General features: G+C 46.8%; 2 protein-coding genes across 4 annotated transcripts in view; one reads left to right on the top strand and one right to left on the bottom strand.

The window, feature by feature from the left end:
- Window positions 1–3563, bottom strand: part of ZNF605 (zinc finger protein 605) — a 30066-nt gene extending 26503 nt beyond the window's left edge. The window contains exon 1 of one of the 2 annotated variants that reach the window (XM_062182353.1): window positions 3340–3563. The gene's annotated coding sequence lies outside the window, so the exon portion shown is untranslated. The remainder of the gene's footprint in view (window positions 1–3339) is intronic. The other variant, XM_062182354.1, reaches the window with a different exon arrangement.
- A 665-nt stretch (window positions 3564–4228) lies between these two features.
- The window catches only part of LOC133752302 (zinc finger protein 26), a 56536-nt gene continuing 35639 nt past the window's right edge, over window positions 4229–25125 (top strand). Inside the window, exons 1-4 of one of the 2 annotated variants that reach the window (XM_062182793.1) lie at window positions 4229–4566; window positions 14821–14947; window positions 15919–16011; window positions 20748–21872. In XM_062182793.1, coding sequence (XP_062038777.1) covers window positions 4534–4566; window positions 14821–14947; window positions 15919–16011; window positions 20748–21872 — 1378 coding nt within the window. In that variant the 5' untranslated portion in view covers window positions 4229–4533. Of the gene's footprint in view, window positions 4567–14820; window positions 14948–15918; window positions 16012–20747; window positions 23802–25125 lie in introns of those variants that run through there. The other variant, XM_062182792.1, reaches the window with a different exon arrangement.

Raw genomic sequence — 25125 nt, 5'->3', positions numbered from 1 at the left:
TTGTGTCATTTTGAGTATATTTATTGTATTGTGTTTGGGCTGTCTTGGACCAAGAGTCAATGTCTCCTATCACTGGTGTATTTTTACTTATTTCTCTGTACATCTGCTGTAGTTTCTCCTTAATGGATCTGGCTATTCTATTATTTGGTGCACTGATATTGTAACCCAATGTATAGGGCTTAGGGAAGAGGTGAGCAGGTGTACAGGCAGAGAATCTGAAATAATGCATTTTCTTGAGCTTGTTTTTCAGAGGATGTGACTGGAGAGCTTATTTGCAGCAATGTACTGAGAGAGGGGCCAGCCACCACAGGCAAGGACAGTGCCAGAAACCAGAGTCAGGGTTTTGAATACCCAACGCACAAAGATGTCCATTTCAGGCAGGGAGCCCTCCTGATCCCCTTTTTCTCCATAGGATCCCAGCTTTAAAAACTCTGGCAAACTGCTTCTTGGAGAAGCAGCTTCTGTGGGGGGAACTGCTCTCTTCCCCATCTCCTTTATTTGTCATAAGTAAATGAAACTTTTGCTCTGAGCAACTCCTGCTTGAGGCTGATTATTTGGTGTTTGCTATGAAAATTCATGACTTAGTGGGGCAGTTCCTAACCTTATACTTGGGTAACAAGGAACAAGGCATGGGGCCAGTGACAGTAACAGCTCGTACAGGGTTTACTCTCTCCTGCAGAGTTGCTGCTCTGTACTCTTGGCATAGGAGGTTTCACTTGGTGTCTGGCAACCCTGATTTGCTGTCTTAGAGATCCATGAGGTGACATGGCCACCTGGACCCCTTGCTATCCAGCACCTCATGGAATCAAGGAGTCATTTGAAGTCGCTGCTCTAGTCAGTGTCTAGAGTTTATAACTCTGTCCTAGTGAAAACCAGGACAGGCAGCGTGTTATCAGGACAGAAGCAGGGGCAGGAAAGGGACGGCTCTTTCTGGAATGCCAGAATGCGAGCTTGAGGACCACAAAAAGCAGCCCAAGAAATCTCCAGACTGGGTTTCTGGGTTACTTAGCGCCTTCCTTCCCCATTTCAAAAGTGTGGTACCACTTTATTTAGCTTTAGAAGTCTCTAAATATATAGACAGGGAATTTCATGTTGTAGAACTGATGAAAATTGTGATGTCTTGGTCCATCTCTCTACTGCATTCGGGCATTATGTCTGCATGGTTTTTCTTCCTTGTTTGTGCATTCGCTAATGACCTGTGAACTCTGGCCATTTCCTACATCGGCTCACTTGTATTATTCAGAATTCTCTAGAGATGTAGCACTGATGATAGGCATTTAAGAATATGAAGAATTCATTAGCGAGTTTGCCTCATACAGTTGCAGCAGCTGAGAAACCCAACAGGTTGTCTGCAGGCTGGGAGCCCGGGATGCCAGCCGCGGCTCAGGCCAGTCCAGGGGCTTCAGTGCTCCTGGCAGAAGCCAGGGTTGTGAGTCTCAATTCTAGGCCAAAAGCCTGAGTGCCAGTAAGGGAGCTGCAGGTGTAGTCCTGGGGTCCAAAAGCCAGCAAGTGACATCCCATACAGGAGTGGAACAAGTCCCACTTCTCTCTGTGAGAACCCATAATCCTTTTCCCACCTAGCTTCTCCAGACTGGCAGCCAATTGATGATGCCTGCCCATATCAAGGCCAGGTCTGCGCACATAATACATTCAGATTTGCATATTAATTTTTTGGAAACACCCTCACAGGTACACCCAACATAATGCTTGTCCAGGCTGCTAGGTAGTCCTTGATCCAGTCAATCTGACACTATGACTTTAGCTACCACATGTGTACTGGAGTACCATTACTGGGGTTTGACAAATTTCCCCATGTGAGATACTGTCCTCATCTCAGTGGAATGTGAAGGTGTGCCCTTATCATCCGGTTCTTTATATGTCATAGGATGAAGAGAAAACTGAACAAGAAATAAAGCTGGGGCCGCACTGTGGCATAGCGGGTAAAGCTGCCGCCTGTAGTGCCAGCATCCCATATGGGCACCTGTTTGAGTCCCAGCTGCTCCATTTCTGATCAAGCACTATGCTATGGCCTAGGAAAGCAGTAGAGGATGGCCCAAGTCCTTGGGCCCCTGCACGCGTGTGGGGGACCCAGAGGTGTCTCCTGGCTCTTGGCTTCAGATCAGCCCAGCTCCAGACATTGTGGCCATTTGGGGAGTGAATCAGCGGATGACTTCTCTCTCCCTCTCTGTAACTTTGCCTTTCAAATATACATATACATATATATATTATATATAAAATTTATATATATGTAATTTATATATATATATAAAATACATACATATATAAAAGTCCTTCAATGGGAAACAACATACAGTTGGGGAGAGGCAGCGTTGTGGTGCAGTGAGTTAAGTTGCTACATGCAAGACCAGCATCGCATATGAGTACTGGTTCAAGTCCTGGCTGCTCCACTTCCAGTCCAGCTCCCTCATAATGCACTTGGGAAAGCAGCGGAAGATGGCCCAAGTACTTGGGCCCCTGCCACCCAGATAGAGTTCCACGCTTCTGGTTTCAGCCTGGCCCAGCTCCGGCTTAGTCAATGTGCATCCTGGAATCAGGAGTGACATCAGGATTGGGAGTGTCCACGCTGTCCCCTGATTCCTTTCAGCTCCTTTGGACAGAGGAAGCAGTTTGATGAGGCCAAGAGACTTATGGTGACATCCACCAGAGGAGCCCTGAACCACTGTAGAAATAGAAGGGGAATTTTTGTAGCATGAGTTTCACTCCTCTATCCTGCGATGGGGGAGGTACAGGTGCCCTGTTCAACAGGAAGCAGTTACAGAAGAATGGCCTTCATCTTTCAAAAACGAGGAGCAAAACGTCTAATGGGGATTTTGTAACCACAAGTGCAGGGTTTAGGCGGGGGCATAGGATGATCAGCAGAAAAGCTGAGACAGTTTACTTGCCTGAACTGGAGGGCTTACCCTACACCATGGACACAGCACATGTGCTACATACCACATACCATAGCACGTGTACTACATACCACTACACACCCACAAACAAGCAAAGCTCCAATAAACCAGTCCGGGACTTTTCAGCTAGCGTACAGAGATGCTCATGGGAAGCAGGAGGGGAACGGCCACTCGCCCTTCTTCTACATCTAGACACTTCCTTAGTAACCCTGGCAAACTGCTTCTTGGGGATCCGGTTTCCTTGGGGACCCATGTCTTCCCACTGTCTCCTCTAGTTGTCACGGTGAACGAAGCTTTCTTCCGAGCAACTCCCGCGCCAGGGTGGGTATTTGGTGAGCCCCTGGTGTCCAAGATTGTTACCCGACACCGTGAATCACAAATTCTAGCCTTAGCAAGTCGCTTTTTCCCCCTTGTGCCAACTTTTTACCTGAATTCCGTCTCACTTGCTATAGAGAAGTCAGCAGCCTGGGCACTCAGCTGAGAGCAGTCTCAGGCGGTTTTCTGGCGATCCCGCAGATACGCCTCTTCCCCTGCAACTCACTTGAAGATTTTTAAAAAATTTATCTGAAGGGGACAGAGGGGCCGGCGCTGTGGTATATCGGGTAAAGCCGCGGTCTGCAGCACTGGCATCCCGTATGGGCATCGGTTCGAGTCCCAGCTGCTCCACTTCCGATCCAGCTCTTGCTATGGCCTGGGAAGGCAGTGGAAGATGGCCCAAGTCCTTGGGCCCCTGCACCCACGTGGGAGACCTGGAAAAAGCTCCTGCCTCCCTGCTTCGGATGGGCGCAGCTCCGGCCGCTGCGGCCATCTGGGGAGTGAACCAGCGGATGGAAGACCTCTCCCTCTAACTCTGCCTTCCAAATAAATAAATAAATCTTAAAAAAAAAAAAAAGAGTAACATAAAGAGAGGGGGATCTTCTATCCGCTGCTTTACTGCTCAGACGGCCGGGCCTCCGGAGCCAGGAGCTCTACCCGGGTCTCCCACGTAGGTGCAGGGGCCTTGGCACCGGCGCCACCCTCCGCGGCTTCCCCACGCCATCAGCAGGGAGCTGGACCGGAAGTGGAGCAGCCTGGACCGGCACCGTCTGGATGTCGGCGGGAGCCGGGGACGGCTTCACCCGCTAGGCCACGGCGCCAGCACGGAGCGCCCTCTCCATGGACGCGCAGCCTGTGGGCAGCGGCCTTTTGTCCAGGCTTCCGGCAGCCGGTTGCGTCCCCACCGCCCAGCCGTGACGCACTTCCGTGTGCGCCGCACGCCTTCCGGTCTGCGCGCGCGGCGCCGTTTCCGGTCGGCAGCAGTGAAGCGCTGGGGACCTGGCTGTCCGGTCGGTGGGGGTGGCCGCTGGCCGGGGAAGACCGAGAGCTTGACCGCTGCACGCCTGGCCCGGTCGGCCCAGGGCGTGGACGCAGCCTGGCCGGCCTCGGGATCGCCTGCGTCCGTGCCACCGAGCGGCACCGGCTCATCGCCGGGACTCTGCGTCCGGGCCCGGAGGCCGCGTCCCTGCGGGCGGCCGGGCCTCAGGCCACACAGGGGGCCGACTGGCCGCTCTTGCCTCGGGGTCGGGAGCAGCGGGCAGCCCGCGGGTTCTGCAGCTGCGCGGCTCGCAGGAAGCTGTAGGGGATGGCCTCCGGGTTACGGACGGCTTCGTATTGGGTAAGTGGGGCTTTCGACGCCGAGGTGGCCGGGTCCCACCCAGGGCTGGCCCTGCCCGTGTCCGGGCCTCCAGAAAGGTTGCTTCGGGTGTTCGGTGCCCTGGTTACGCTTCGCTCAGGCGATGACCCGCCGCCGTTTCGTCGTCGGCTTTGGCTGACCCTTCGGCCCTCGTGAGGGAGGGTGCCGTCTTTCCTTCAGGGTATTTGGGCAGATGCTTATTCCGGTCCGGTTGTGTGCCGGGGGCCATGGGATGCTGGTTGGGCATTCACTCCGTACGTTCTTGTTTGTAAGGAGCTCTGGTCTTGTGGGAAGGGTAATCAAATGAACAGTGTGCACAGTTCCAGGTGAGTGGGTAGGGACCCAGGACGAAGTGTTAACAGCTGCCACTCTTGGCTAGACACTCTTTTAATAACTTTCAAGTCTCACAACTCTGTGAGCAAATAACATTTCCCCACTGTGCGAGGAAACCGGGAACCTGCCCATAGTCCCAAACTCCTCACAGATCCTAGGAGAGGAGGCTGACAGCCCAGAAAGTTCATCTGCAGGGTTTGTGCTCTCTTTTTTCATTCATTCTAAATAAATTTTATTTATATTCACTTTATTTGTAAGGCCGAGAGCGAGCTTAGATCCATGGGTTGACTCCCCCAGTGCCTGCAAGAGCCAGGGTTGGGCCAGTCTGAAGTCAGTAGCCTGGATTTCCGCCCACTGTTCATTTGATCACCCTTCCCACAAGACCAGTGTCCATGACGGCTGCTTCCAGGTGCACATTAGCAGATTGGAGGCAGAGTCGCTGCAATGTGAACCAGGCACCTACTGTGAGAGTGGGCGTCCCAAGTGGCCCCGAAGCACTGTGCCAATACTGGCCTCAGAGTTTATGCTCTTATTGCCTCTTAGGACCTAAAAGGATTGTAAACAGTGTTTCTTTTTTTTTTTTTTTTCTTTAACATTTGTTTATTTTATTTGTAAGAGAATTATAGAGAGAGTGAGAGACAGAGAGAGAGATGTTCCATCAGCTGGCTCACTCCCCAAATTGCTGCAACAGCTGGGACTGGGCCGTGCTGGAGCCAGGAGCTTCATCTGAGTGTCCCACGTGTGTTCAGAGGCCCAGGGACTTGGGCCATCTTCCGCTGCTTTCCCAGGTGCACTAGCAGGGAGCTGGATCAGAAGTGGACCAGCTGGGACTGGAAATGATGCCCCTACGGGATGCCACCATCCGAGACAGTGGCCTTACGCATTGCGGCACAACATCTGCCTTATTTCTTTGATTTCAAGTGCATGTACTAATTTTGTTAGCGGACACAAGGGGTCTGTTTGATTCGGATGTTGCCAACTGGGAGTCGGCCTCAAGTGGGAGTTGCTCAGAGGTACGCTTTCTTTAACTGTGGCGAGTAAAGGAGACAGTGGAATGGTTCAGTTCTCTAAAGAAGCTACCTCAAGCAGTTTGCCAGGATTTGTAGATAGGGGAGTGTCTAGGATGAAGAAAAGGGTCACTGCAATGCACATTGTATGTTCTTCTGTTATCATGTGTTAAATCTTAGACTAGTTTCTTGTACTTTCCTTGTTTGTGGAGGTCTGGACCCCTTAGAAAACAATGCTGCCTGTAAGCCCTCCAGGGACATTCTCTGAAAAACAGGTTTAAACAAGCAAACTGCCCATATTCTCTACCCATATTCCTGTGCCCACCTCTTGCCTAAACCCAGAACTCTTGGTTACAATTTAACAGTCATTTATTGACTGTTACGCCAGACAGTTTTTTAGAACATGCAGAGGTAAACAAGACTAGCAGAGTCTGTGACCTCATGAAGGTTGTGTGCGTTAGTAGGTCCCCAACTGGATTAATTCCAAGAACTTATCTTGGTGTTAGAGAAGCAGAGATATAAAGTACAAGGATGAGAGCAGCCCTGCTAATGCTTCTGGGGAGGCAGCAGAAGATGCCCCGAGTGTTGGGGGCCCTGCCCTCTGCTTGAGAGACCCAGATGCAGTTCCTGGTTCCTAGCTTCCGCCCAGCCCAAACTGGCTGTTGCAGCCATCTGGAGAATGAACCAGCAGATGGAAGATCTCTCTTTCTGTCTCCCTCTTGCTCTGCTTTTCAAATAAATAAATCTTGAAGGAAAATGATATTCCCAAATGGTTTGAATAGCTGTAGAAATAAGGTACACAATGGGAGATAAAATTTTTTTAAATTTATTTTTATTTACTTGAAAGAGCAACAGAGAGTGAGATAGATCTTCCATCTACTCCTTCACTCCCCAGATGCCTGCAACAGCCAGAGCTGGGCCAGGCTGAAACCAGGAGTCCAGATCTCTCTCATGGGGAGCAAGGACCCAACTACTTGAGCCTCCTAGGATGCTCATGAACAGGAAGCTGAATGACAAGGGGAGCACAGATGTCATCTTAGGCTTTTCCAGATGGGATGTGAGAGTCCCAGGTATTGGTGCACTCCTTGTGGATAGATAGCTCTTTACGTGAGGTGAGACATTATGCTGTCGTGCCCTCAGAGTTATTTTATTTTAAATAATTTGAAAACTATGCAGGGGGTGTAAGGATAGTATTAAAACCTATTTTTTGGCTTGCGCCGCAGTGAATAGGCTAATCCTCCACCTGTGGCGCCGGCACACTGGGTTCTAGTCCTGGTCAGGGCGCCGAATTCTGTCCTGGTTGCTTCTCTTCCTATCCAGCTCTCTGCTGTAGCCCAGGAGTGCAGTGGAGGATGGTCCAAGTCCTTGGGCCCTGCATCCGCACGGGAGACCAGGAGAAGCACCTGGCTCCTGGCTTCGGATCAGCATGGTGCGCCAGCTGCAGTGCGCAGGCCGCAGCGGCCATTGGAGGGTGAACCAACGGAAAAGGAAGACCTTTCTCTCTGTCTCTCTCTCTCACTGTCCACTCTGGCTGTCAAAAAAATTAAATAAATAAAAATTTTTTATGTTTTTAAGATTTATTTATTTATTTGAAAGGCAGAGAAAGAGATTTTGCTTCTGCTGGTTCACTCCCCATATGACTGCAGCTGCCAGGGCTGGGCCAAGCCAAAGCCAGAAGCCAGAAACTCCACCTGGGTCTCGGTGTTAGTGGCAGAGACCCAAACACTTGGGCCATCTTGTGCTTCCTTCCCAGGCACAATGGAAGGGAACTGGACAAGAAGCAGGTCAGCTGGGACGTTAACCGGCACTCCAATATGGGATTTCTCCATCACCGATAGCAGCTTAACTTGCTGCGCCACGACGCTGGCTCCAAAAAACTATTGTATTCCTACTTTTTTTTTAAAAAAATATATATTTATTTACCTATTTGGAAGGCAGAGTTACAGAGAGGCGGCGGGGGGAGGGTAGAGAAGTCTTCCATCCTCTGGTTCACTCCCCAAATAATCGCAGTGGCCGGAGCTGCACTGATCCAAAGCTGGGAGCCAGAAGCCTCTTCCAGGTCTCCCAGGCCGGTGCAGGGGCCCAAGGACTTGGGCCATCCTCCACTGATTTCCCAGGCTATAGCAGAGAGCTGGATCGGAAGTGGAGCAGCTGGGTCTTGAACTGGTGCCCATATGGGATGCTAGCACTGAAGGCAGCAGCTTTACCTGCTACGCCACACCCGCTATTGTATTCTTTAAAAGCTCCCAGAAGCTTTCTCAAGAAGATGTCCCAAGTCCTTGGGCCCTTGCACCCATGTGGGAGACCCGGAAGAAGCTCCTGGCTCCTGCCTTTGGATTGGCACAGCTCTGGCCGTTGCGGCCAGTTGGGGAGTGAATCAGTGGATGGAAGACACACCTCCTTCCCTCCCTCCCTCCCTCCCTTCCTCCTTCTCTCTCTCCCCTTCTCTCTCTATGTAACTCTGACTTTCAAATAAATAAATAAATCTTTAAAAAAAAAAAAAAACTCGATACCCCGCTTCATCCAGAATCCCCAAATGTTACCATTTTGTACTGTTAGCTTTATCGTTGTCTACGTAGGAGTGTGTTTGTACGCATACGCTCACTCACTTGGCTCCCTTTCTCCTTCTGCATGTTTCATTGTTCTGCTCCCTGATATCCTCCATCTTGTGAAGCCTGCTCTTCCCTGTGTATCTCATCTGTTTCTCAGGCTTCTTCCCTCCCTCACTTTCTTCCTTCTGTTTTTATTTTTAATGATTTATTTATTTAAAAGGGAGAGTGATAGAGAGAGATTAATCTTCCACCCACTGGCTCACTCCCCAAATGCCCGCAATAGCTGGGCTCGACCAGGAACATCATCTTGGTCTCCTACATGGCCGGCAGGAATCCCAGTACTTGAACCTGCTGTCTCCCAGGTACGTTAGCAGGAAGGAGGATTGGAAGTGCAGAGTAGTGGTGACTTGAACTGGCACTATGGTATGGGATGGGGTATCCCAAATGGTAACTTTAACGTGCTGTACCACAGCACTCACCCCCTTCCTTCCTTCCTCCTCCTCCTCCTTTTATTAACTTTGTTTTATTTTTATTGACACAAATACCATAGGAATTAGTTTATTATATGAAAGACTTCTTTACCCCAGCCCATTCTGCTTTCTGGAAAAACATGCCGTTTCCTTTTTTGTTGTGCAGTCTTCCTGTCCTGTTTTGCATAAGTGATTGTGTACACAGGTATGTGTTTTTTTAAAAAAGATTTATTTATTTATTTGAAAGTTAAATTACACAGAGTGAGAAGGAGACAGAAAGAGAGAGAGAGGTCTTCCATATGCTGGTTCACTCCCCAGTTGGCTGCAATGGCTGGAGCTGTGCCAATCCAAATACAGGAGCCAGGAGTTTCTACCGGGTTTCCCACATGGGTGCAGGGCCCAAGAACTTGGGCCATCCTCCACTGCTTTCCCAGGCCATAGCGGAGAGCTGGATAGGAAGTGGAGCAGCCGGGACTTGAACCAGTGCCCATATGGATGCCAGCATTGCGGGCAGCGGCTTTACCTACTATGCCACAGTGCTGGCCCCACAGGTATCTATTTTAATATGAAAATAAGTTTGCAGCTTCTCTTCCTTAACAGTTTTAATTGCATTTTCTTTTTAGAAAATACTATTGTCAGTAACACACTCTGAGCCCCATTGGCCATTTTCCGTCCAGGCATCTTCCGGAAGAAACAGTATATAAATTGTGGAATTTTTTTTTCTTTTTCTTTCTTTTTTTTTTTTTTAGTTGACAGGTAGAGTTATAGACAGTGAGAGAGTGAGACAGAGAGAAAGGTCTTCCTTCCATTGATTCACTCCCCAAATTGCTGCTAAGGCCGGCACTGTGCCGATCTGAAGCCAGGAGCCAGGTGCTTCTTCCTGGTTTCCCATGCAGATGCAGGAGCCCAAACACTTGGGCCATCCTCTGCTGCCTTCCGGGGCCACAGCAGAGAGCTGGACTGGAAGAGGAACAACCGGGACTAGAACCTGGCGCCCATATGGGATGCCGGCACCGCAGGCAGAGGATTAACCAAGTGAGCCACGGCTTCGGCCCCTAAATTGTGTATTTTGCTATCTCCTCTTTTTTTCTTTTCTTTTCTTTTCTTTTCTTTTCTTTTCTTTTCTTTTCTTTCTTTCTTTCTTTCTTTCTTTCTTTCTTTCTTTCTTTCTTTTTTTTTTTTTTTTGACAGGCAGAGTTAGACAGTGAGAGAGAGACAGAGAGAAAGGTCTTCCTTCCGTTGGTTCACCCCATAAATAGCCGCCACGGCCGGTGCGCTGTGCCGATCCAAAGCCAGGAGCCAGGTGCTTCCTCCTGGTCTCCCATGCGTGTGCAGGGCCCATTGCCATCTCTTAAATTTATTTCAGATCTCTTATACAAATAGTTTTTACATTCCTTTTACTAACTGCATTCTAGAGCCCACAGTACAAGTAGGCTACATTTTATTGAGCTGTTTCCCTCCAGTGGGAATTGTGCACCCTGCCTATGTCCTGAGTAGGAGAAGCCTCCAGGAAGCCCTCCCTTTCTTACTCATAGATGGAACTCTCAGCTTTTGGTTCTACTGAAAATTTCTATTTTTTTCTCTTTAAACATATTTATTTATTTATTTATTTGAGAGACAGAATTACAAAGAGAAGTAGAGCCAGTGAGATAGAGAGGTCTTCCATCTTATGCTGCTTTCCCAGGCCACAGCAGAGGGCTGGATCAAAAGAGGAGCAGCCAAGACTCAAACTGGCACCCATATGGGATGCCGCACTGCAGGCTGGGGCTTTAACCCACTGCGCAATAGCACTGGCCTGGGGCATTTTCTATTTTTATTTATTTATTTATTTATTTTTATTTTTGACAGGCAGAGTGGACAGTGAGAGAGAGACAGAGAGAAAGGTCTTCCTTTTGCCGTTGGTTCACTCTCCAATGGCCGCCGCGGTAGGCGTGCTGCGGCCGGTGCACCGCGCTGTTCCGATGGCAGGAGCCAGGTGCTTATCCTGGTCTCCCATGGGGTGCAGGGCCCAAACACTTGGGCCATCCTCCACTGCACTCCCTGGCCACAGCAGAGAGCTGGCCTGGAAGAGGGGCAACCGGGACAGGATCGGTGCCCCAACCGGGACTAGAACCCGGTGTGCCGGCGCCGCAAGGCGGAGGATTAGCCTGTTGAGCCACGGCGCCGGCCGGGGAATTTTCTATTCTTTTAAAACAGTGGAAGATGGCCCAAGTCCTTGGGCCCCTACACCCACAAGGGAGAATCGGAAGAAGCTCCTTGCTACTGGCTTCAGATAGGTGCAGCTCTGGCCGTTGCAGCCATCTGGGGAGTGAACCAGTGGATGGAAGACCTCTCTCTCTCTCCCTCTCTCTCTCCCTCTCTCTCTCCCTCTCTCTCTCTCCCTCTCTCTCTCTCTGCCTCTCTCTGCCTCTCCTCTCTGTCGGCGCCCATATGGGATGCCGACACTGCAGGTGGTGGCTTACCTGCTACACCACAGCACTGACCCCAATTTAACATTCTTTATGGTAAAAACATTGAAACCCTCTCTTGAGTTTTTTTGAGTTTGTCATGGGAGTGCGTTGTTGCATAGTAGGTAAAGCCAGTATTCCATATAAGCACCAGTTTGTGTTCTGAATGCTGCATTTCTGATCCATCTCCCTGCTGGTGGCCTGGGAAAATCAGTGGAGGGTGGCCCAGGTGTGTGGACCCCTGCTATCCCTGTGGGAGACCCACATGAAGCTCCTGGCTCCTGGCTCTGGCCTGACTCAGTCCTGGCTGTTGTGGCACTTGAGGAGTGAAGCATATGGAAGATCTCTCTCCCTCTCTTTCTAACTCTGCCTTTCAAATAGATAAATAAATTTCTTTTTGTTTTAAGAGGTTTTTTTTTTTTGTTTTTTTTTTTTTGGACAGGCAGAGTGGACAGTGAGAGAGAGACAGAAAGAAAGGTCTTCCTTTGCTGTTGGTTCACCCTCCAATGGCTGCTGCAGCCGGTGCGCTGCGGCCGGCACACCGGGCTGATCCAAAGGCAGGAGCCAGGTGCTTCTCCTGGTCTCCCATGGGGTGCAGGGCCCAAGCACCTGGGCCATCCTCCACTGCACTCCTGTGCCACAGCAGAGAGCTGGCCTGGAAGAGGGGCAACCGGGACTAGAACCTGGTGTGCCGGCGCCACTAGGTGGAGGATTAGCCTGTTGAGCCATGGCGCTGGCCTAGTTTGTTGTATTTTTTGAAGAACTCATTTTTTATTATTTTATTTTCATCTGCTTGAAAGAGAACACAGAAAAATTGATCCTCTGTCCACTGGTTCACCCTCCAAATGCCCTCAATAAGCAGAGCTGGGCCAGACAAAAACCAGGGGCCCAAAACTCCAACTAGATCTCCTACATGGATGGAAGGGGCCCAAGCACTTGAGATACTACCCACTGCCTTCCCAGGGTGCATTAGCAGAGAGCTGGATCAGAAGCAGAGTAGGCAGGACTTGAACTGGCACTCGGATATGGGATGCAGGCATCCCAAGTAGAGGCCTAACCTGCTGCAGCACAACACCTCCCCCTAGTTTTTCAATAATAGATAAATACCTACTATATTAACATTGGAGCTGGTATCCTGTGATATTGACATCTCATCTGAGTGCCTGTTGAAATCCTGGCTGTTCTGTTTCTTATCCAACCCTCTGCTAATTCACCTTGAAAAGCAGTGGAGGGTGATCTAAGTACTTGGGTCCCTGCCACCCACATGGGAGACCTGGATGGGGCTTTGAGCTCCTGGCTTTGGCTTAGCTTAGTCCTGGCCATTGCAGTCATATGGGGAGTGAACCAGCAGATGGAATCTCTCTCGCTCTCTGTCTCTCTCTGTCTCTCTCTGTGTGTCTGTGTCTGTGTGTCTATAACTTATAATTCTGCCTTTCAAATAAGTAAGTAAATCTTTATTATATTAACATTATCCATAGTCACCCTCTGTGCAGTCGAACTGCAGAACATCTTACTCCCGTCTTACTGTAACTTGCAACTCTACATTTTTTTAGTGGTCACCTTTGTCTTTCACAGACATCTTCAACTTTTCCTTTTTAAACCAAAGTCTAAAGTTGGTATCTTTTCTCAAATGAAAATGGTTCTTTTATACACTATAATTTTTTTTTTGACAGGCAGAGTGGACAGTGAGAGAGAGACAGAGAGAGACAGAGAGAAGGGTCTTCCTTTGCCATTGGTTCACCCCCCAGTGGCCGCCACAGCCGGCGCACCGCACTGATCTGAAGCCAGGAGCCAGGTGCTTCTCCTGGTCTCCCATGCGGGTGTAGGGCCCAAGAACTTGGGCTATCCTCCACTGCACTCCCTGGCCACAGCAGAGAGCTGGCCTGGAAGAGGGGCAACCGGGATAGAATCCGGTGCCCCGACCGGGACTTAGAACCCGGTGTGCCAGTGCCACAGGCAGAGGATTAGCCTATTGAGCCGTGGCGCCGGCCTATACGCTATACTTTTTATTTTCTGTTATTGCCATCTATTGGCACTGATGCCAAATAGTAGCAGTTTGTAATTTTAGTTCTGGGGCATGAAGAAATATGTTTAAAATGCATTTAAATCTGTATTGAGATCTACCAGTGCATATATTTTACTCCACTGCTCACCATTATATATAGCTTCCCACTAATTCCTTCTGTGTTTTTTTCTTGATGTGTATCTCTGGAATGTTGATTTTCCAAGTGCTTGTACAATTAAAAGTATCCTTTTCCTTATTGTTGCCTTTTAGCCTGGCTAGTATAAAATTTCAGAATCAAAATAACTTTTCTTTGACACTTTATCTCCTCCCACTCAGGAAATCTTCTTTTCCCTTAGTTGCTTGCCAGATGTTCTCTTTAAACTTTATTTTCAGAAGTTTATTACCATCTGCTTAAGTTTGGATGTTTTGTTAGAAGGTGATCTTTTCACTTGGTGGGTTTTTCTAAAAGGAACTCCTATATTTGTCTTTATTTTTGGAAACTGTCAGTCTACCTTTCTTCAAATGTTGCTGTAATGTTTCCCAATGTAAACTTACATTGGCTATTCTTCTCTACAGGAAAAATATTCCAGGTCTGTTTTGCAGTCTGGCCCTTCCCTATTCCTCCTTCGCAATTACTTTCTCTATTTCTGAAATAGTTGCAGTGTCTTGAATTTACCAGGCCCTGCCACGTGTTGTACAGTGCTTGCCACTTGTCAGGATCTGCAAGTTGTCTCTCAATAGTTTTTCTTTCTTCGTAAGGTCTTTCAGCTGAACACGTAGAGAAGCAGACTACATTTCCCAGTGTCCCTGGTGTTCGCGCAGCCGCCTGCTGCTCCAAATCCAAATGTGATGACTGAATCTTAGACCTGAGTTCCCCAGCAATGGAGCCCTGCATGGCAGAGCAAAAAGATGGAAGGTGATTGAGTCTCTGACTCTGCATTTGTCCCTGCCCAGACCCATTTGCCTCAGACTCCTGCAAGTAGAAGCAGGATGACCTTGTTAAAGCCACTGCTGCTGCTGCTGTTTCTGTTGCTCCTGTCGTCCTTTCCACTCCATCTTCTTGGGGAAACATATCATGAATATGAGACTGTTCACTTGGCTCTTAATGGAACCAAATCTGGAACCCCTTTTTAGGACTGTTGTCTCCATTTCTGTGCAAAATATACCCTGTAAATATGTATCAGAGGCTCAGAACAGCTTATTTCATTCGTGTATGTGATACCTGTTTGCTTCCTTATAAAATACTTTTTTCCTATAAAAGATTAAGAGTATTTGGCACACAGAAGCTCACAGAATACATACTGAAGCAGGCACAGGAGATGGTGTGAAGGAAAGTGTCTACTTTCTCAGGGATTCCTCTGCATCTTTTCCACATCACCTGATAAAATTACATCTAATTGGATTGGGTATGTCTTATTACAGGGATTGTTGTCATTCAAGGATATATCTATGGAGTTTACCTGGGAAGAATGGCAGCTCCTGGATTCTACACAGAAGTACCTGTACAGGGATGTGATCCTGGAAAACTATAGCAACCTGGTGTCAGTGGGTAAGCACAGCTTCTCTGTTTAACTCAGATTAGGACTTGTAAATTGCTTTCCCTTTTTCTTTTCTTTCTTAAAGATTTATTTATTTACTTGAGAGGCAGAATTACAGACAGACAGAGGGAGAGACAGAAAGTTCTTCCACCCACTGGTTCACTCCCCAAATGGCCGTAATGTCTGGAGCTGGCCAATCTGAAACCAGGAGCCAGGAGCTTCTTCCGGGTCTCCCATGTGGGTGCAGGGGCCTACCTGAGCCATCTTCTACTGCTTTTCCAGGCCATCAGCAAGGATCTGGATCAGAAGTGGAGCAGCTGGGACTGGAACTGGCGCGCAGAGGGATGCTGGCACCGCAGGCAGATGCTTAACCTACTATGCCACAGTGCCAGCCCTGCCAGCCCTTTTCTTTTGTTCATTGATTGAGGGACCTCCAGAGTGCTTAATGCTTATGAACTGGAACTTTAGAGGTCAGATGTTCTTAGTCCCTGTTTGCCTCTCACCTGTTAGTTGTTGTTTTTCTCACCTCCTAATTGTAATCTTTCCCCAACTGCTGTGTAAAAATAAGCAGTTTCATTTTTTAAAAAAGATGTATTTACTTTTTTTGAAAGGCAGAGCAATAGAGAAGGAGTGACAGAAAGAGAGGTGGGGGGAGAGATAGAAATCTTCCATCTGCTAGTTCACCCCCTAAATGGCTGTAACAGCTGGAGCTGATCCAGGCCAAATCCAGGAGTCTAGAACTCCATCCTGGTCACTCACATGAGTGGTGGGGACCCAAGTATTTGGGCCATTTTCCACTACTTTCCTAGGTGTGCTACCAGGGAGCTGGATCAGAAGCAGAGCAGCCAGGACTGATATAGGGTGCTGGCTTCTCAGTCAGCAGCTTAACTCATAGCACAACAATACCAGCCCCAACAGTTTCATTTTGTAGCTCCTGATCCTGGCAGTTTGGTCTATATCCTTTTTGATTTTCCTTTAACAGGGTACCATGGTACCAAGCCTGATTTAATTTTCAAGTTGGAGCAAGGAGAAGAGCCATGGATAATTGCCAAAATTTCCAGTCAGAGCTGTCCAGGTGAGTTGATGAGAATCAGGAAGATGGGAGATGTAGAAGTGACCTGGTTGTTCCAGGAGGAACTCACACTGGTGCAGCGCGACGCACAGAAACTCTTAGGGCACCGTAAGGACTCGCCAGCATTCTTCACATATTGGGGCTTTCCTTCCTTTGGCTTTGAGAGGTAGGCAGTGCCGCTTTTTGTGCTCAAAATGTGTGCTCTGGGTTAGCTTCTTTCTTGCCCAAGGTCAAGCACATTATTAGGCATTAAAACATGCAGAGAATTTATTTTTATTCTCATTGGGTATGACTCATACCCCTCAATATCTTTTTTTGTTTGTTTGTTTTCTCTTTTGCCTTCCACAGTTAAATCCCTTAGATTATATCACAGTCTTAAGTTTGGTCTCACCTCTATAACTAACCATCTTTACACACCTTACATTTCCTTTTTGAGTTGTCTGAAGGGATTGGTTTGCCAAATTCTGTTGTCATCTCCTCTGCTGTAACTAATGAAAGACTTTTCCATTCTTCAGATTGAAGCTTTGGCCAGCGCTGCAGCTCAATAGGCTAATCCTTCACCTGCGGTGCCGGCACACTGGGTTCTAGTCCCGGTCAGGGCGCCAGATTCTGTCCTGGTTGCCCCTCTTCCAGGCCAGCTCTCTACTGTGGCCCAGGAGTGCAGTGGAGGATGGCCCAAGTGCTTGGGCCCTGCACCCGCATGGGAGACCAGGAGAGGTGCCTGGCTCCTGGCTTCACATCAGCGCAGTGCGCCAGCTGCAGCGGCCATTGGAGGGTGAACCAACGGAAAAAGGAAGCCCTTTCTCTCTGTCTCTCTCTCTCACTGTCCACTCTGTCAAAAAAAAAAAAAGATTGACGCTTTCCCCACTTTTAATCCTGCAATGCTGACATCCCTCTTCTTTTCTTCTGCAAGCTGCGTCCTCAGGAGAGCTCCCCGTGCTTTCCTGCACTTCGTTGAATGTAGTAGAAATGGGCAGGAACTGCTTTCTAAAATTATGTTGTTTCTCTATTTTTATTGTTGGTGCACTTGTAGTCTGTGTGCTGGATTCTGTGGTCACACTATGGGTATCCTATCTTCTTTGCTGATCTTGCAGCTGCTTCTATTTCTGTCAGTAAAAGTATTTTGTCCTCTGAAAAGTATAACCCTTATCTCTTCAGTTGTCACCCAGACTAGGTCAGTATTGTCTCAAACCTGCACCTGTCAATTTCATTGCCATCTCTGAGAGCTCTCATCTCCTCCTTAGCTGTTGTTTCTTTCCACAGCATTCTATCAGCAGCTTGAGAAAATAAACAAAAAATTTTGTAAAAAATAAACCCGACAAGTGTTTCTTAATCTGTGATTCTACCAGAATAAAACAATAAGGAATTTAAAATTTCAAGTGAAAAGTTATATGTCATAGGGCAACTTCACCATGATGTCAGGAGCCAAGCGTCCGTCTGTCTTTCTTTTGTTCCCGTGGGATATTATACTTTCCCTATCAACCCATTTCTTCATAATGAATAAGGCTCCTCAGTGCCACATGTAGTGCCACATGTCACATGCAGATACCACAGAAACCACCGACTCAAATTTATTTCTGGGGAAAAAAAAAAAAACAAAACTGTTTGATGGGTGCTTAGAGTCTCCCAGAAGCCTACCAGCATGTTTTCATAAAAATCACATGCCAGCGTCTAGTCCAGATATGGTGGGGAATGGGAGGGCTCCAGGACTTGTGCTCTATCCCCACTGACCATTACATATGAACAAGAAAAGGGTGGGTAGCCTCACTGAGTTAGGAGAGGACATGGCCTTTGAGTAGGCAGAGTTCATTATAGTCCCATCTTTGTGCCCTCTGTTCAGCTGAACATCTTCAAAAATTCTCATGTCAACATTCTCATGTTAGCTTCTTCCAGGTCTTCTAACGTAGGTGCAGGGGCCTAAGGACCTGGGCCATCTTCTACTGCTTTCCCAGGCCATAGCAGAGAGCTGGGTCAGAAGTGGAGCAGCCAGGACTTGAACCAGCACCCATATGGGAAGCCGGCACTGCCAGTGGCGGCTTTACCCACTATGCCACAGCACTGGTCCTAGACTTAAACTTTATGATTGTGCCAGCTGAGCTCACATGTGTCATCTTCTCTCTGAGAGGAAGGGCAAAATTTAGGTGCAACACTCAGGACAGCGTTACTGTCGTTTGCTCTGTAGATCTTGATCTTCTGATGTTTTTCCTTTAAACATTTGTCTGGTCATTACTTTCATTGTGATAGCACTGTTTCGGCCTAATACAGGGACCTTCACATTCTCTAACTCTCCTGCTCAGCCTTCAATGTCCCCGCCTCTAGCTCTGGCTCTGTGTCTGTTTTGTTTGCGTTGTTCCCTGGATGGTCTCATCCATTGTGTTATTTAATGCCTTTCATTGAGCACAGAACTTACATCTGACTGCCTAGGTGCTGTCTTCATTTGGATGATGTCTAACTGCAATCCCAGATGTAATAACTACCAAAATAAAGTCCTTTAGTTCTATACAAATATGTTTCTTGTTAGGTGACACGAACTTGTTACTGAAGGTGTTCATTTCTCCCTTTCTCTCAGCTCCCACATCCAGTCTCATTAAATTTTCTTAGTAGTCTCTTCTGATTTGCTCACATTTCCTCAACGCCAGGGGCATAGTCCAAACCATTGTCATTTCATCTTGGTCTAATGTGACTCTCTTCCCCTTTCTTACTCATTTTTTGCCAAATAAACAAACTGATCTTTTTTTTTTTTTTCACACCAGCTCTTGAAGAATTAATTTTCATAGCTCATTTTTTCTGATTTATTTATTTCATATTAATTAACTTAGGCAGAAACAGAAAAAGATCTGCCAAACATTGGTTCACTTCCCACAACAGCCATGGCTAGGTCAAATAAAAATCAAATCAGAAGTTGGAATTTCAATCCAGGTCTCTGTGGGTGGCAACACAACCAGTTGAGTCATCACATACCGCCTCCCAGAGGTATGCATTAGCAGGAAGCTCGTATCGAGAGTGGAGCCTGGACTCAAACCTAGGCACTTTGGTGCAGCATGTGGGTACCCCAAGCAGAATCTTAACTGCTAGGCCAAATGCCACCTTCATTCTCATCTTTAATGTCTCATTATCACCCACGCTTAAATGTCATACTCTGGTTATCCTGTATCTTGTAATTTCATGTTTAATTAAAAGAAAAATCTTGGGGGTAGCATGTAGTTCAGCAGGCTAAGCTGCCTCCCGCAACACCGGCATCCCATATGGGTGCCAGTTTGAGTCCTGACTGCTGTACTTCCCATCCAGCTCCCTACTAACACACCTGGGAAAGCAACAGAAGATGGCCCAGGTACTTGGGCCCCTGTCACCCATGTGGGAGACCCAGATTGAGTTCTAGGCTCCTGGCTTTGGCCTGGCCTAGCCCTGGCCATTGCATCCATTTGAGGAGTGAACCAGTGGATGGACAATCTTTGTCTGTCTGCCTATAACTCTTACCTTTCAAATAAATAAAAGGAAAACTCAATGAGATAGATGCTCTTTATTTCTGCCCATCTAAGTTCACAAGCTACTCTGTGACAAAAAAAAAAAGGAAAAAATCTTGTAATAATAACAGACAGGTACAAAATCATTGGAAAGTGGCTCCTAAGTGCAGGCTAAAATATTTTTAAAAGATTTTACAGAGTTTACAGAGAGAGAGGGAGAGATTGAGAAACAGAGATCTTTCATCTGCTGGTTCTCTACCCAGATGTCCTCAATGGCCTGACCTCATCCAGTCTGAAGTCAGGAGTCAGGAGCTTCTTTCAGGTCTCCCATGTGGGTTGCAGGGGCCCAAAGACTTGGGTCATCTACTGCTGCTTTCCTAAGTGCATTAGTAGAGAGCTGGATTGGAAGTGGAACAGCTGGGACTCAAACTGGTACCCATAAGGGATGCTGGTGTCACAGGTGGTGGCTTTAATGGCTACACCATGATGCTGGCCCCTAAATTTAAAAAAAAAAAAAAAAAGATTTATTTGAAAGGCAGAGTTACAGAGAGGAAAGACAAAGGTCTTCTATTTGCTTGTTCACTCCTAGATGGCCGTGGCCACAGCAGCCAGGGCTGGGCCAGTCTGAAATCAGGAGCTAGGAGCTTCATCCAGGTCTCTTATCTGAGTGGCAGTGACCCAAACACTTGGGCCACCTTTTGCTGCTTTTCCTAGGTCATTAGCAGGGAGCTGAATCAGAAGTGGAGCAACCAGGACACAAAGCAGTGCCCATATGGATGTCATGGTTGCAGTTAGTGGCCTTACGTACTTATGCCATAATGGTGGCCCCTAAAACACTTTTCTTTTTTTTAGAAAGGCAGTGTAACAAAGAGAGAGAAAAGACACAGAGAGAAAGATCTTCCATCCTTTCCCCAAATGGGCACAACTAGCAGGTCTGGTCTTTCTCTGCCTTCCCAGATGCAACAGCAAGGAGCGGGCTCTGAAGCAGAGCAGCAGCACTCTGATACAGGATGCCAGCGTTACCAAGGATGGCTTAACTGTGTGCCACAACACTGGCCTCAAACGCATCTTGACTGCTGCTCATTCACTGCCAGTTTCCATGAGGGGACCTTTTCAATTCAGGTTCTCTTCCTCCCTGCTTAATCAGTAATATTTCTTTTGAATCAGTGATATCAACCTATTACTAAAAGAAAAAGAATCATCACGTGGCAAGCAGTTCTAAAGCTCTTTAATTCCTTATCAGAATGTTTAAAGTGTGCTTTGTTTTGTTTTTAGAAGGCTGGGAAGAATGGTACCAGAAAAATCAAGATGAGCTTGAAAGTGTTGAGAGAAGCTTTGCTTGTAATGTGTTTGGAAAACTTCATCTCAGCAAAACCTGCGTCTTTTCAAAACAAAGGCTCCATAAGTATAACACACACGGGAAAAGCTTGGCACAAAACTCAGACTCAAGCATAAGTTATGTAAGAAAGAATCTTGATAAGTGTCATGGCTATGAGGAATCATACTTCCTAAGGCATAAAAGAGGTCCTGGCATAGAAAAAAACTGTGTGTGTAGTGAATGTGGGAAAGCTTTCCGTTGCAAATCACAGCTCATTGTACATGTCAGAATCCACACAGGAGAGAGACCTTACGAATGCACTAAATGTGAAAGGGCCTTCAGTGCCAAGTCAAACCTTAATGCTCACCAGCGAGTTCACACAGGAGAAAAGCCCTATTCATGCGGGGAGTGTGGGAAAGTCTTCTCTTTCAGGTCACAGCTCATCGTGCACCAGGAAGTTCACACAGGAGGGAAACCTTTTGGTTGCAGTGAATGCGGGAAAGCATACAGTTGGAAGTCCCAGCTCATCTTACACCAGAGAAGTCACACAGGAGTGAAACCCTATGAATGCGGGGAGTGTGGGAAAGCCTTCAGTTTGAAATCACCCTTTGTGGTACACCAGAGGACTCACACGGGAGTGAAACCCCATAAGTGCGATGAATGTGGGAAAGCCTTTAGGAGTAAGTCGTACCTCCTTGTGCACATCAGAATGCACACAGGAGAGAAACCTTATCAATGCAGTGATTGTGGAAAAGCCTTCAACATGAAGACGCAGCTCATTGTACATCAGGGCGTTCACACAGGAAATAATCCGTATCAGTGCACTGAGTGTGGGAAAGCCTTCGGTAGGAAGGAACAGCTCAGCGCACATCTGAGAGCCCATGCAGGAGAGAAGCCCTATGGCTGTGGCGAGTGTGGGAAGGCCTTCAGTAGCAAGTCGTACCTTGTTATACACAGACGGACACACACGGGAGAGAGGCCCTATGAGTGTGGTTTGTGCGAGAGAGCCTTCTGTGGGAAGTCACAGCTGATTATCCATCAGCGCACTCATTCAACAGAGAAGCCTTACGAATGCAGCGAGTGTGAAAAAGCCTACCCTCGGAAGGCATCACTTCAGATCCACCAGAAAACACATTCCGGAGAGAAACCTTTTAAGTGCACTGAATGTGGGAAAGCGTTTACTCAGAAGTCGTCTCTGAGTGAACACCAGAGGGTTCATACGGGAGAGAAACCGTGGAAGTGCTCTGAGTGTGGGAAATCCTTTTGTTGGAATTCAGGACTTCGCATACATCGGAAAACTCACAAGTAAAAAATCAGAAGGAAGTGACTGTTGGCAGCTTTCACACAGAAGCTGATCCTCAGGAGATTTCAGACAATAGGAGGATGTATAAACATACACTGGTCACAGGTAATCATGGAAGCCCAATAAGACTCGGAGTGAGTGTGCAGAAGCTTTCAGAACAAGTCATACAAATCTTTGTAGACAATGTTCGAAGGAATGAGGAATGATAAATATACCAAATGCCGTGGTATCATGAAGATTTGGAGAATTCACACTGAGAACACCTTATAAATTTAGTAAATCAGAAAAGCATTTCCTCATAGCAGGTGTGTTACATGGAAAGTCACATTCCAGATTTGAAGCAGTTTTTATAAATTAGTGATTAAAAAATAGACTTTCATGAGAAAGTGTAAGATTGTTTTTGTTTCATAATGTAAAATAATTGTCAAGAAAAACATAAGAGTATACAAGAGCTTTAAAAAGTACATGGAAACTACATCTTTAATTATCTCTTCCATGAACTTTTTAAAGCCCTCATATTTTGAAAGTTAAAGGATATTTAGACTTTCCTGAGTTATTTTAAATTTTGGTATTTTATTCTTAAATGTAATTTATTACTATATATTTGGTAGTCTGTGTCATAACATCTCCCAGTATTCTCCATATTAAATACTAAATATCAGCATTATCTTTCTTAGCAATATACTAAAATAATGTGACTTAAAATACCTGAAAGATTCAGGTCCCCAAGGCAGTCAGCTTTTTCAGTGGTCTGTCTCTAAGCAGGACTGGCAGTTATTACAGGGTTGCTTCTTGAGGGAACTCATCACAATGAACATTTATTGTATTTTAGCAGTTTGCTATCCGTTGCTGTGAGCCCCTCTGTTTTTGCTAGAGAAATACCACCTCTGTCCTGTGCTTCTTGGCAGTAGTGCCTTTCAGGTATCCTTCCCACTAGCCCGTCATCAGATAATGGTAATCTCTTTGCCAAGATTTTCAGTCTGACGTGATTCAGAAGGGAAATGTGGGAATTTATTTATTCTTGTTCCAGAGTCCTATTGAGACATTCAGTTAGTTCTGCGGAATTGATTCCCAGGATAACTTTGGATGTGACTCTATTTTGAACCCGGTTCTCTGGGCTGTGTGCTTCCTTATATTTTCTCAATAAAAGTATGTTTTTATTTTTTGCTTAATTGAGGAATGAGTTTTTTGTTTTTTTTTTGTTTGTTTTGTTTTTAGTTTTTTTGACAGGCAGAGTTAGACAGTGAGAGAGAGACAGAGAAAGGTCTTCCTTCTGCTGGTCACTCCCCTAATAGCTGCTATGGCTGGCGTTGTGCCAATCCGAAGCCAGGAGCCGGGTGCTTCCTCCTGGTCTCCCATGCGGGTGCAAGGCCCAAGCACTTGGGCTATCCTCCACTGCCCTCCCGGGCCACAGCAGAGAGCTGGACTGGAAGAGGAACAACCGGGACTAGAACCCGGGGTGCAGGCAGAGGGTTAGCCAAGTGCGCCGCGGTGCTGGCCGAGTTTTATTTCTTAACAACTATAGTTGACCAGTTGTGTAGAGGCAATCCGCTAGTAGAGAAAAGTGGCATATGTGCATTAGGATTTTTCTTGAAACAAAAAGAAAATCAGATTCTTGTTTATGTTCCATGACAGGAACATTTTAGCCAGTCAAATTAAGTCATATAGGCTGGTGCTGCATCGGCGTAGCACGCCTGCCATAGCAGCCACTTGGGGGGGGGGGTGAACCAACGGAAAAAGGAAGACCTTTCTCTCTCTCTCTCTCTCTCACTAACTCTGCCTGTCAAAGAAAGGAAAAAAAATTAAGTCCTATCATTGCTTGTGTATACCCACAACTTTGTGGCCCTTCATAGAATTTTGGGGATACTGAGGAACTGTTTCAAAAGAATTTTAAATTTTTGCAGAAAACTGAGACAGGAAGTGAGATGGCTGCTTAGGTCATACTAGGTCTTAGACCACAGAAAAGACAGGCGTGGAGCCCGGAAATCTCATCTCAAGGCTGAGTATCAGTCCAAAATAAAGGCTTGTCATATTGCTAAAATAAATGCTTGTAGGATTGAGATGGTAGAATCAAACAGTGTATTTGGCTTGATGAATTAAGAGTCAAGTCATCTCAAATGCTCTCCTAAATCCTTGATAATTTGAATAAGAATATCCGAGAGGAATGTGACTATTCAATCTAGCAACCTTTTGGTATAGTTAGAACTGTGTTGTTTTTTTTTTTTTTATAAGATTTATTTATTTATTTGAAAGTCAGAGTTACACAGAGAGAGGAAAGGCAGAGAGAGAGAGAGAGGTCTTCCATCTGCTGGTTCACTTCCCAACTGGCTGCAGTGGCCGGAGCTGCACCGATCAGGAGCAAGGAGCTTCTTCCAGGTCTTCTCACAGGGTGCAGGAGCCCAAAGACTTGGGCCACCTTCCACTGCTTTCCCAGGCCGTAGCAGAGAGCTGGATCGGAAGTGGAGCAGCCGGGATTTGAACCGGCGCCCATATGGGATGCTGGTACTGCAGGCGGCAGCTTTACCCACTATACCATAGCACCAGCCCAAGAACTGTGTATTCTTCTTCTGTAGACTAGATATTGACAATATATGAAATTCAAATTTCAGTGTTCATAGATCCAGTTCTGTTGAAATATAGCCAAATGTATTTGGATATTGTCTGACTGCTTTTGTGTTCAGCAGAGTTGCTAGTAGCACACTCGGTCTGCCTGTGAAACCTGCCAGCTCCTGGTGAAGAGCCCGTTCCTTTCCCTGAGAAAAGTGGACTGTGTCTTGCGTGAGGGAGCTTACTCTGCCAGAACGGCATGCATCTCTATTGCCACCTTGGTAACCAAATCTACACTAAAATGTCCAGAGATGGGATAGCTGAGTTAGGACAGAATATGGAAATCAGAGCATTGCAGTAATGTTTGAAAGCTTCTAAGAAATATTTGTGAAAATGTTACTTATTTATACAGTGTTCCTGGTGTGTGAACAATATGAACAATCAGAGGTCATTATACTTTTTTTTTTTTTTTTTAAGATTTACTT

Source organism: Lepus europaeus, chromosome 23 (genome assembly GCF_033115175.1).
Source record: "Lepus europaeus isolate LE1 chromosome 23, mLepTim1.pri, whole genome shotgun sequence".
NCBI classification, from domain to species: Eukaryota; Metazoa; Chordata; class Mammalia; order Lagomorpha; family Leporidae; genus Lepus; species Lepus europaeus.
This window is presented reverse-complemented; position numbering and strand designations above follow the sequence as displayed.